General features: G+C 37.7%; 1 protein-coding gene across 1 annotated transcript in view; it reads left to right on the top strand.

Moving 5' to 3' along the window:
* grid2 (glutamate receptor, ionotropic, delta 2) overlaps positions 1-13,566 on the top strand; it is a 415,852-nt gene that overhangs the window by 370,010 nt on the left and 32,276 nt on the right. The window contains exon 13 of the mRNA XM_016461892.1: positions 4,743-4,938. Coding sequence (XP_016317378.1) covers positions 4,743-4,938 — 196 coding nt within the window. The remainder of the gene's footprint in view (positions 1-4,742; positions 4,939-13,566) is intronic.

The raw sequence follows: 13,566 nt of genomic DNA, 5'->3' as shown, positions 1-13,566 counted from the left end.
TATGTGTGTGTGTGTGTGTGTGTGTGTGTGTGTGTGTGTGTACCTACCTACCTTACCATTTACTATTACTTACTAAAATTTCTACTACCCAGAAGCGAGTTGTGAACCTGACATTGTGCGTGTGTGTGTAGAAGATCTCCTGGGGGCATGCAAACTCCCTGTTTTAATTTCCTGTGGCACAAATTAGATCTATCTTTCTAGTGAGAATGACGTCAGACGTCTCTGCACCAGTGATTCATTTAACCGCCTGGTTGAGTGCACAGAGATGAAAACGCTGCTTTTTCCATTTTGAAACGGTGATTTTTGAAGTGTATTTTTTTTTTATACATTTAATTAGTGATGAGGTGGTACATTTTAAACCAGAATGGCTGCTGCTCTTCACGTTATGAAGATCATGGCCTTCTATTGTTAGCTTTCAGAAGTCAGGAATATGTCATTTCTATAAATACTAGGGAAAAAAAAACATTTTTTTTATGTGACGGGTGGATGTATAATTGCTGACGAATCTTGTCAAGCATCAAAAAACAACAAATTCTGAATGTTATATGAGAGTATAACTTCTGAACATTTGAAAAAGACTGAAATTACATCTATTAGTTTGAGGTGGTGGTGGTTTGAGTGTGTTGAGTATTGTTTTTATCTTTTTTTTTTTAAACTAGCTATATCAATCAGTTAATTCATTTTAATTGTAACCCTGTAAAACCTGTCATATTTAACAGTAGTCAAAAAACTTTATATGGACAAAAAGACAACAAAGACAACTTCTTTCCCAATAATGTCTAAGATGTTATTTATATGCTTAGTTTAATGATCAAATATCTGTAGTTTTTGTTGTGGGGGCAAAACATAAAATACAATGATGGAGAGGTGTACAAATAAACATTCCTCAAAACCCTAATACATCATATTTCATACTCACATTTTAACATTTAAAAAAAAGCATGTATGGATAATCAAGCAAACCTAAGTTCAAGTGTTCATCTTTAAATTTTGCTAACAATATACAAAGTTATTCTTACATTTGCTTTATTTAAAAAAAATAAAAAAAAAAGATAAACTATCATAATCCTTTCCAGTCACTGCCTTGACTCAGCCCACTATGAGATGTCACTAATCAAGTGCAGTAATTAGACTAATCAGACTCGCTAGTGGCCAGCAGGCACAGAGTGAACTGTATTTTGTAATAACATGTACTCTGTGATTTCTAATGTCTCACATGTGGTTAATCAAATTCAGCGATGACTAGCAGTGATAGAGTTAATTGTGCTTGTAACGATCCTCGTCTCCATCATATAACCATGTAGGCGATTTGGGGAGGTGGCGTTACTAGGGAAAATTTGAGTATTTAGTATTTATTTTTTCCGAGATCTCAGTTTGTTTATTTTTCTTTGCATTAGATTATCATTAATGAGCTTGTGCTTAGATCGCTTGATTCTAGCTCTATGCACCTAATTAGGATTTCCATAAATTTAAATGTATTATCTTTTAATGTGTAGACGATGGCAGGGTCATTACAGAAATAATTACAGCCTAAACTCCGCACCCAGGGGTCTGTTGTATTTAAAATACACAATTCAGTCAGGATGAGCTGAAAGATCTATGAGACCAACTGGGTGTTGGGGTGAGCTCACAATTACATAGTTGTTTTCTTGAGAGGAGATTCAGTACTTAATAGATTTAAAGTTGGTGCAGTTTGTTTTGTATCATATTCTTTTGTTGCTGTGAGAATTTTAAGCCAGAAAGATAGGGGACCAAAAGGAGTAGCGTTAGTTCATCAGTCTCTTTTTATCGACTTTACTGATCCTAACCCAGTGTTAATTAAATCAGGGCGATGTCAACTTATCAACAACTCTCACTTACCCCACATAGCTCTTAACCAGTAAACACAAAATCTATACATTCACTCGTTTTATTCATCTGGCTGGTCCTCGAGGAATTCAGACGAACGCTTTGTACTTATTTGATATCGAATGCATTTGTGTGAAACTTTTTCAGCGCGTCTGAATTCTGAGGTAAGTATCAAAAGCACGAATCAATGCCCGCAACTGTGGAAACTGATTTTTTTTTCTCGTTTTGTTTTACTTTTGCACATGCTGGCACAGTGATGGCTCGGATTCAGCTGTAGATGTTTAGAGAAAGGATTTATCATCTTGTGAATGAGGAAAAACACTTCAGATGGATGTTGTTTGTGCTGATTGCTATTGTTTTGAATGATTTGCAAGACCGTGCCACTGATTTGCTGGATGTAATACAGCTTAGCAAAAAAAAGGAACACATCACTGATGTTCACTTTTATCCCAAAACAGCATGAAAATGCCATCCAGTTTGCCTTTTTAACAGAGAAAAGTACTAAAGACTGTACTGCAGCCTTAATGTTTAAATATGCATTACAATGTGCCCTTGTGAGGAAGCGTGTTTGAATATTCATGCATATTGTTAAATCGGTTTAGAAGTAAAAAAAAAAAAAAAATGGTTTAAGAAACAGATTGTTCAATGCGGCTCCATACGTGTCGGTTTTCAACATGGTTGTGAGATGCATCCATCTGTGAAGGTGAAGGAGGGCCAGGCTACAGGCTTCTCGAGATTTTTAAAAAAATTTCTGCGCTCTCAGTTTGCTAGCCATGCCAGTTTGCCTGCGGTCTGGCTAGTCACAGTCACTCTGTGCCATAGATAACAGTTTTCCTGGGCAAAGCAAAGAGATCATCTAAGCGGCCATAGCATTTGAATGCCGCCAGATGGTCACCTATAAAGGGTGTGAAAAAGCATATACACAGATAGATTGCTATTCTTGAGGCTAACTGAATTTTGCAGTAACAAGAACACATTGCCGCATTGCAAATGTTCCGCTAGTATTAAAAATTACCGAGATGGATTTAACTGCAGTCAACTGAATCTATAAATATTGCAACCTAGGGCAAATCTACAACAGTCAGTCTACTTGTTCAACCCTGACCCTGTTTGAAGACCTCATTTTCTGGCTTTTAGTGCATGGTTTTTAACTGTGAGGACATCTATATGCTAGTGTACTCATAAACGTAGATGGATGCTTTTAAAATATGCAGTTTTTCTCTTTCAGGAAAACACATGTAAAATATTGAAGACTCATCCTGCACTACACAGATTTTCTCCAGATTTTCTCTAGAATGCAAAATGTCACATAATCCTTCAAAAATCATTCTAATATGCCGATTTGCTGCTCGAGAAACATTTCTTCTTATTGTCAATATTAAAAATAGTTGTTGTTTGATTTTTTTTTTTTTTTGTCAAAATTCTTTGATCAACAAAGTAGAAAAGAATATAAAAGATAAGCATTAATTTGAAAGAGAATTTTTGTTACATTGTAAATGTCTTTACTGTTACTTTTGATCAGTTGAATGCATCCGGAATAAAATTATTCATTTCTTAAAAAATAAATTCTTACTGACCCCAAACGTTTAAATGGTAGTATATATATATATATATTATATTACAAATCTATTATATTATAAGCACTACCTTAAAGCTTATTATTATTATTATTCATTAAAAACATGTATTAATATTATTATTAGTAGTAATAGTAGTATTTAATATACCATTCTCTAAACTGTATTATCTGTGTCTTATGATTTGTTATTCTTAACAGAATTTAGAAGTTTAAAAAGATTGTGTAGTATGTAGAGGTGGCTGACTATAACAAGTTGCAAATCATCATTTATGATTGTGACAACAAAAGCCTGTTAGCTACTTCAAAAACTTTAAACTTTCTATTTTAATAAGAAATATGTCGACACGGGAGAGAAAACTGCTTTTAGTGCTTCTATATTAGGTGCACAGTCACCCACAGAGTAGAACACAAAGACAAAGGACTTACATTAGCATTGAAAGCAAAATTTCACTGAACGGACCAACGTTTTTCAGTAGTCCTTCAGTGGTGTTTTATAGTACTACATGGTTCTCACGGGTCATTTTTATGGCAATTCTCCATGCAAACGACACCCGACACATAACCACAATTCTTAGGGAGGGGCGGGGATTAAGTGCCAAGATTAATTGGGAGCAATAAAAGATTAACATTTGTGGGCAAGTTCATTAAACCTTCAAAGGGTGCTAGCGGAGTTAAGTACTAGAAGAAGACGACAGCTGTCTGATGTAATAATATTTGATAAATTAGAGGTCAGTCCAACTATCTGCTGGAATCTCAGTGGCACCAACCCATGCTTTCTGCTGTCATTGACATGATGCTCAAATGTATAGAAATATTATTATAGAGTTAATCATGTTGAATATTAACACATTACGAAAGCACTAATTTGTATCATTATCAGTTTTCTAAATGAAGCGAGACTTAATGAAACGCTTTGATGAACTGCAATATTTTGATCACGGCGTGAGGGGAAACAGAGAAGCCTTCATCTTTATTGTGTTTTCCAATTATTTGCTTAATATAAATATTACTGCGGGGAATTACTGTCCCTTGGTTGGCTAACTTTTAATTAGATGTAAGATATTAACACAAATTGCTGAATAAACAGTATTCGACATAATATAAGTGGGTGAGCGTCTGCGCAACAAAGCTGATGGATGGATTTATACTCACTTGCACTGGTACTATTAAGCTGTAATGTGGGTATTCATGCATCCACATTGTAGATTTTGCAAATAATGTTTTAATTGTTAAATTATTACGCCCCCAGGCATCAACCCAATAATGTTGTTTCTCAAAATTTCTGATTGTAATATGTTTCAATGTTCCCCTCCAGGTCTCTGCAGGATTTGGCTAAGCAGACAGACTTGCCGTACGGCACGGTTCTGGACTCGGCCGTCTACGACCAGGTCCGCAGTAAAGGCATGAACCCTTTCGAGAGGGACCCGATGTACTCGCAGATGTGGAGGATGATCAACCGGACTGGAGGAGCCGAAAACAACGTGGAGGAATCGAAAGAAGGCATCCGGAAGGTAGGGTGCTCCGGGCGCTATGACTGCCGCCACCATTAATCTAATTACGGTGCTTAACTAAGCAACGGTTTGTGAAGATAGCGCTAATGTTCTCTGAATAGAGATATCAAAGCAAAAATGCACTAATGTGGCTTAATGGTGCTTGAGTTATGAGTGATTTAACTCTGAAAATTCCCCCACCGAATTCCCATACTAATTAGGTGCGGGTTAATGCCTTATTTGTTAACCCACGATTTTTTTATTCCTCTCTTCCAAGCGTGTTTTCATTTGGAATTTTAAACGAGCTTGAGCGCTGCAATTAAAAAGGCTGGTAGGCGAGTGAAGTATGAAGGCAGAGGGTCTGCGCCGCCTTCCGATCTTGTGAGAATACTAAAGAGTAAATGGCTGACTAGAGTGTTTTGTTAATGTGATATCATCTCACAGGTGTTCGGTTAAATATTGTATGACAAGGTGACACCTCTGTCTTGCCAGAAGCGTCACCCTCCTTTAGCCTCTCCTTCCTTTGCCTCTTCTGTCTCGCCTGCCTGTCTTCCTCTGTGGCATGTAGGCTTCAGAGCGCCCCCTTGTGACTGACTCCTGGAGTTTCTCTCAGTATTTATGACCATGACGTGATTTACATTTCAGCCATTTAACTGATGCTTTCACCTAAACTGATTGTATAAGACGTGCTTCTGCTTTTGTATTTTTGCAAGCAATTGTGCACCAAAATGTATAATCTTTAAATATTTTGATTATAAATTATTTTAACATTTTAGTTTAAAATGCTAATGTTAAACTGGCCTTATTTTTTAAATGTTCACTTTGGGTAATCCTTCAGTTGGCATCATAAAAGCCATATTAAAAGGAATAGTCAACCCAAATATGACAATTCTATCATTATTTACTCACCCTCATGTTGTTTGAGATCTGTATGACTGACTGTTTTTCTGTGGAACACAAAAGAAGATATTTTGAAGAATGTCAGTACCCAAACTGTTTTGGTTCCTATTGACTTCCATAGTATGAACAAAAATGCAATGTATGTCAGTAGGAATGAAATGGTTTGGTTGCCAGCATTCTTCAAAATATCTTCTATCGTCAGCCATACAGGTTTAGAATGACATGAGAGCAAGTACATGATAACAAAATCTTAATTTTTGGGGTGAACTATCTTTAAGCCTCCCACAGCATTTAAAATTGTGTATAACTCTGTAGAGGTGAAACAGTTATGTGTGTTGTTAAATGCAATATTGACTTTAAATGAATTCTATTCCCAGCTGAGACAATGTTGACTTTTTGGCACACTTTTTATATGCAGAAAACAGAATAAAAACAATGATCTTAAAATAAATCACGAACTGACTTTTGGCAAATAGTTGCACATTATGTACTCTATGACAATAAAGTGTTTAAAGAATACACAACAAATAACAAGTGGAGAAAAGTGAAACAGAATCCTTTCTGCCACTGTGACATTTTCTCTTCTCATTTATTAAATAAATAGCCTTGCAGACTCTTTGTAAGCACAGGCAAATGTTCTTCTTAGAATTTTCAGCCAAAAAGTAAGTTCTGTCACCATTTACTCATTGACTTTCTTCCATGGAACAACATCGGAGAATGTCTGAGCTTTTATATTGCATACAGTGAAAGTGAATGGAGGACAGGTACTGTCAAGCTTAAAAATTACCATAAAGTAGCCCATATAACTTACTTGAAGTCTTCTGAAACCATACTGTATCTTTTTGTTTTGGTCAACTAAACGTAATGTCTTAAAAAATATTGCTTAAAAATAAAAATAAAAAATGCTTTGAAAAAAAGCATTTTCATCATTCACTTTCATTATATAGAAAAGAGCAGCTTGGACATTCTTCTGTATATAAGACTTTTTGTGTTCTACAGGTAAAAAAAAATTTTGGTTTTGGAACAACATGACAGTCGGTAAATGATGGTGAATTTCATTTTTGGGTGAACTATCCCTTTAAAGAATCAAAGAACAGCCGCAGAATTCATTGTGTAACAGCAGGACTTGTCGCAGGTTGTGAGATCCATAATAAAGGAGTATCTGGTACACTGGACAAACATCTGCTCTGATTTCCCCAGCAAATATTTACCATGTTTATTCTCAATTGTATTCATCTCTTCTCTGAGCTAGTCATGTGCTAATGCTGAGAGACCCTGTTTGTCTCATTTTTCAATAATCGGAGCAGACTGGGAGTTTCATTTCACTGCTAAGGAAGATGCTTTCATAATTCATGAGCAGAGCATACAAGATTTCTATTTTTATGGCACATTTTCACCCACATTGCAAAACATTAATACTTTCACTCAATATGAATGTGTTTCATGAATTTTCATAGGTCTTATAAAGTGTAAAAAATTAGGTGTCTCTAGAACTGAAGTTGACAAAAGAAGGCAACAGTTAGTATGGCTTTTTTTCCTCTTTGAATTGAATTGATGTCCTTAAAGGGGTCATATGATGCGATTTAAATTTTTCCTTTCTCTTTGGAGTGTTACAAGCTCTTGATGCATAAAGAAGATCTGTAAAGTTGCAAAGACTAAAGTCTCAAATCCAAAGAGATATTCTTTATAAAAGTTAAGAGTCAACCACGCCTACCTAAAACGGCTTGTTCTAACACGCCCCCACATGTCTACGTCACGATTTTGGGAAGATTTAAACACATTTCATTACACCAAATACACAAAATAATGTTCTTTTTAGCAGCATCATATGACCCCTTTAATAATTATTTTAAATAAATGGCTAAACGTAGAATATCAAGTTGCCATGACTGTCATCTTGGTAAAAAAATTTTTTTTTTTTTTAAGTAACTATGGGAGATGGGGAAAAAAATACTTTTTATTACATATTGTACTGTTATTACATTAACCCTTTAAGCGCCAAAGTCGCAAAATTGCTAACTTAATCAAATAGACTGTAGTTCCTAATATGGATACTCCAGAAATAAAGTCTAACTGGTTAGTATTGTGTGAAGTTGGTGTTGCTGTTTGTGGAGAGGTCCTTTTTTTCTGAGGTCAAAGGTCTCATGTGGGGGCCCTGGAATATTTCCTTATGGGGGCCTTGGGGGCAAAAAAAAATTATATCTTCAAGAAATAGACTGTATTTTAATGTTGTTTTAACCCTTTCCCCAACTAAACTAAGAGACTAAGAGAGAGTTAAAGAACCTTTAAAGAACTATACAGGGGCTTACAGGTTTTATGGTAGTGGTGCTATATAGCACCTCATCAACTCCAAAGAACCGCTGAAGAACCATACAGGTGCTTAACAGGTTCTTTATACGGTAGTGGTGCTATATAGCACCTTAACCACTCCAAAGAACCGCTGAAGAACCTTTTTTTTTTAGAGTGCATGTGTCCCGCGTTGGTGCAGGATCCGCTTATTTGCACGCCTTTCACCACTTGGCTCGGTCCAGGGCATTGTCAGGGTTATATTAACTGTGCACAATGTTCTCCACCTGATGATCGAGCCACCGCTTCTTCGGCCATCGGTAGATGGTAGGCCATTTTCACCACTGTATCATCGCTACTTCTGATGGGAACGGAGTTGGGCTTTGCGCATCTTGTTGACTATGGGCGCCACACCCATGCGCCTTCAGACATCTTCGTTTGTAACGCGGTCGAGTTGCATGAGGCTTGAAGGACCAGTGAAGCATCTTCATCTCCATACCGTGGAGGGTCTGCACGTGCTTGGTGGTTGCTGGCCAGGACGCAGAACCCCACATTGCGACTGGGCATACAGCGGTTTTGTAGATCTTGCCCTTGAGTGCTATAAGCATTTGGTGGTCACAGAGAATGCCCGTAACTTGTCGCCATTTGAACCAACCCGTGTTGGCACAGGCATCGCAGACGGAGTCGCTGTCGCTCCTAAAGAGCGAACCGAGATATTTGAATTTGGTGATCTTGTTCAGTGGCTGCCTTCTAACTCTGATCGTCCCATCAGTCTGGGGCCCGCACTCCCATGTTCTCAGACTTCTTGATGTTGAGGCACAATCCGTGCATGTCCAGCCACTCGCTCCAGTCTTGCACTTGACGTTCAAGCCCACAATGGGTTTCGTCAGCTTGGAAGATATTATCGGCGAATAGAAGGGACCAGGGTTGAGATGCCTGAATATCCACCGTGTCAAAGGATAAACAGGAGCGGGGAGAGGACAGATCCCTGGTGTACGCTGCAGGTGATTTGGAATCGTTCGGACAGGCCAGTGGGGCGTCGGACAACTCTGGTGGTGTTGGTGTAGAGGAGTTGGTTCGGGGGGTGCTGTGAGAGTGGAGGGAATGCCAGATGAGGTCCAGGGGCAAGCGATCGAATGCCTTCTCAAGGTCAAGAAAGGTCATGTGTACCATTGGTTCTTTTCCTGGTGCCTCTCCAGCAGCATACTGATGGTGTGGATCGCATCAAATCCACACTGATTGGGACTGATGGAGACAATCTCCCAGAGACTGGCATCAGTTGCACGCTCAAATATCTTCATGGCGTGGCAGAGCAGGCGGATCGGACGATAAGTGTCGTATTCACAGACATTGCCTTTGCCTTTCCAGATTGGGACATAACGCTGGCAGCCCACACTGAGAGAGTGGCGCCCTCATCGATAATATTGTTGAACAGTCGAGGGAGAACTTTGGCAATCTACATCCGTGTAACTTACTTTGTTGTTGTTTTCTACAGAAGAAAAAAGGTCATATAGATTTGAAACGACCAGTGGGTAAGTCAGTGATGACGAAGTATTCACATTTGGGTGAAATCGTTTTTTTTTTTAAGCGAATTCTCATTATAGAGGGCAACTAATGAGTGACTTCGTTCGTTCTTCCCTCCCCAGATTCACACAACCACTATACAAAGAGCCGCTCTCCTCTCATTACACAAACACTTATTTATCATTTCATTCTCAGTTTGCTCATTAGCGTGTTGTCACACCAAACAGCACAAAACAAAATTCGGACGGTGATTGTTTAGAAAGCGTAATGATGAGATTTGAGTCATCACCAGCTGAGGCAATGTGAACCCATGAGGAGGCCTGCTCTGTGGGAAAGATTAAAACTCTTTAACACCTGCTTTGCGTGTTTGAGAAATTTCGACGAAGATCAAAAAGAGCTGCTGTTTGCGTAGAACTGTGTTTAGAGTCACGCCGCTCATCATGTGCACCTGCTCACCACTTATCACAAGAAACTGCTGTTGTTGATTTGCAGATATTTAGACCTTTGGGTAATGGCAGTGTGAATGTGTTTGTGTTAATCTCATTTTTATAAGAAACCGAGAGTGTTTTATTAGATGCATTAAACTCTAATTTAGATCCAAAACAGTAGTGTGCAGTAAGAGAATGTTTAGTGGTTATTTGTTAAAGGGGCTTTCAAACTGACAGTGATTAAATTGATGCAAATTAATCGACAGTGAGTAAAAAGGTCACTGAAGCTCTGTGCTGTTGGTAACATGTCAGATGTCAGATCTCTAAATGTGTTTGAAAATTTTGATTGGACTTAAACAATATTTTTTTTAAACACTTTTGTCCAACTATCATTGCTATTAGATGCATTAAACTCTAATTTAGATCCAAAACAGTAGTGTGCAGTAAGAGAATGTTTAGTGGTTTTTTGTTAAAGGGGCTTTCAAACTGACAGTGATTAAATTGATGCAAATTAATCGACAGTGAGTAAAAAGGTCACTGAAGCTCTGTGCTGTTGGTAACATGTCAGATGTCAGATCTCTAAATGTGTTTGAAAATTTTGATTTAAATTGGACTTAAACAATATTTTTTTAAACACTTTTGTCCAACTATCATTGCTAAAATAATCATTGCTAAAATCAAGATCAAATCGGTTTCTTTCTTCTGTTGAACACAAAAGAAAATATTTTTGACGAATGTGTGTAACCAAACAGTTGATGGACCCCACTGACTTCCATATGGACAAAAAATACTGTGAAAATCAATGTGGTCAATCAACTGTTTGTTTACACACATTCTTCAAAATATCTTGCAGTAGAACAGTAATGTTGTGAATGATTTTTCATCAGCCATTACTACAGTCTTCAGTGTCACATAATCCTTCAGAAATCATTCTAATGTGCTGATTTGCTGCTCAAGAAACAGTTCTTTTTATCCATGTCAAAAACATGTTTTTTTGCAAACTTTATATATATATATTTTTTTAAATCCAGTATGAATAAGATATTTAAATTAACAACATTTATTTGAAATAGAAATCTTTTGTAACATTGTAAAGATACTCTCACTTTTGATCAATTTGCTGTGTACTTGCTGAATAAAAGTAGCAATTTTTTTAAAGAAAGAAAGAAATTTTACTGACCCTGACAAGTATAGCTTTACATATAAACTCTTCTTTGCTTCTTTGATGTAATAAAGCACCTTGTAAATATTCTTTATATTAGTCATTTTATACTACAGCAACTCTCTGAACCCTTCTCCACTCACAACACTCAGACAGAGAAAGCGAGAAATCTAAAGACAGCGCAGAAAAAAAAGAGAGCTTTGGACACCAAAATAGAAAGTGAGAGAGATGATAGTGTAGGAAATGTGGAAGGGAGAATAGAGGAGGAGGAAGGTGAGAATGAAAGTGCTGCTTTAATGGGAATTAGGCGAGACTTATCTTCTTCCTCCTGATAGATTTAGTGGAGCATTGTTGCAAGGCATCTGACGGAATGAGCTGGTGTTATAGCTTCAAGAGAAGGGGCGGACCGAGAAGAGACACAGAAGAACCCAAAGAGAGAGGATAAGTGTTCAGAAAAGATACGAGGATTGCAAAGAAAAGGAGAAAAGAGGTGGCGCTAATTGTGAAGCTGTATTTAAGGGGTCTGATATGTATATGACTTCTCTGTGCACCCGTATCCATATACAGCAATTCGATGAGCGAAACTCGAATTAAAATAAGAGCAAATTGAGGAGGGTTGATCTAAAAGGAAATTAGGCCCCATTATCTGTCTCAACATGGGGAAAGGAACTAAGCTCAGAGTGTTGAATCCACTTGGCAGGACATCTGTCTGCATGGAGAAGATCTTTTACAAAACACTTTTTACTCCTCACGTCATATTTCAGTCTCTCTTCACTCCCTGTGCATCTGTCGTTCTGCGAGGAAACTTGCTAAATGCTGTTAGTGATAACAAAACAGACTCTGCTGAGGAACCTCATGGGTATGCAGTGCTGATGTCATGCAGTCAACAGCTTTTTTCTGAGCTTTGGCGTGTCCTTACATGTTCCATATGGCACTGACAGAATGCTGCAGATTGAATGAAAGTCATGTCAGGTATATGCCGGCTAAGTGCACACGAACACAGGAATTCACTGAAATTGCAATGCAAAGAAATTCAGCTCAGGTAATTGATTCTGGGAAATGAAGAGTTCTTTTACCTTGGTCTTCAAAAGTTATTATGTTAATATGATGAAACATAGTAACTAAATACAAATGTCTATCTATCTGTCTTTGTCTGTAAGGCCTATAAGCCTTCAGATTTCAAGGCTTTTTAAAATGTTAAAAGTCAGGGCAATTTATGTAGTTAATGTAGAGTTCTCTGATGAAGAAAGATCATTCAGTGTGCTGCAAAATTCAGGACAATTATTTCCGTCTTTTTGGAGACTTGTAGTGTGCAGTAATAGTTTAAATTGCTAAAATCCAAAGATTTGTGTCTGACATACAAATGGTGGTGTCTGTAAATTGATTTTAAATTATTAATGGCATAATCATGAACAACTAGAGTAGTCTTGGAAATGAATTGGTGCCTGTGGCAGTAAGATTTTTTGAGCCCTGACCAACAGAGTCAGGGGCGTGAAAAGTAAAGAATCTGAGACTGAAACATTTTTTTATATTGATCGTAATTAGTATTTATGATATTATATTTATAATATTAATGAAGGTAATGCTCTACATTTCCCATCATTCTTTGTGGGAACACAAGAAGGAAATAATTCTTTGATCATTATGCATATTTTCCTCTTCAATATGTTGTACTGGTACTAAAGCTACTTTCTGTCAGAAAGCTAGCGAGAGAGACATTGCTCAACATGTTATTACATCCAAAATCCCCTGTATGCACATAAAATCAGAATTACGAACCCGTCAGTAGCAACTTCCCAGGAGGACTTGGAAGGCAGCGCTACATCTGAGCTCTCTTATTCCTGGTGTGACGCTCCAAAAAAAGGGGGGTGGGGGGATTATGACAGGGTTGAATTGTTGCAAAGGCTGAAATTTCCTTTTCAAAGTAGAAACTTAAAAGTAAATTCTGGAGCTGACATTGCCATTTCTCTGAGCGATGTTTCTCCTTCACGCAGATAAACATTCTCAATCAGACTCTTAACAAGTCACTCCGGTGAATCTTAATGACAAATGTGCTATATTGCTAGGGAAATGGAAAGCTGCTTAGAAGCCCACACAGCAGCACTTCCACATGGGGGGAAAAAAATGAGGGGAACGTTACTAATGCAGAGGGCATACATTTTCAGGGCGAAACATCAGTGTGAGAAAAAGCAAAAGACAAACAGCCTCTAAAGCATGAGTTTAATCTTCAGCTCAACAACCCTCCGGTCTGCCAGCAAGATGACCCAAATTGGATCATTAAATTTCACTTCTGTATTCCTGCAGAGACGTGAGAAGGAGAAGGGCCCCTCCACCCGCCATTCTATTCGG

Source organism: Sinocyclocheilus anshuiensis, unplaced genomic scaffold (assembly GCF_001515605.1).
Source record: "Sinocyclocheilus anshuiensis isolate Anshui unplaced genomic scaffold, SAMN03320099.WGS_v1.1 scaffold80, whole genome shotgun sequence".
Lineage (NCBI taxonomy): Eukaryota > Metazoa > Chordata > Actinopteri > Cypriniformes > Cyprinidae > Sinocyclocheilus > Sinocyclocheilus anshuiensis.
This window is presented reverse-complemented; position numbering and strand designations above follow the sequence as displayed.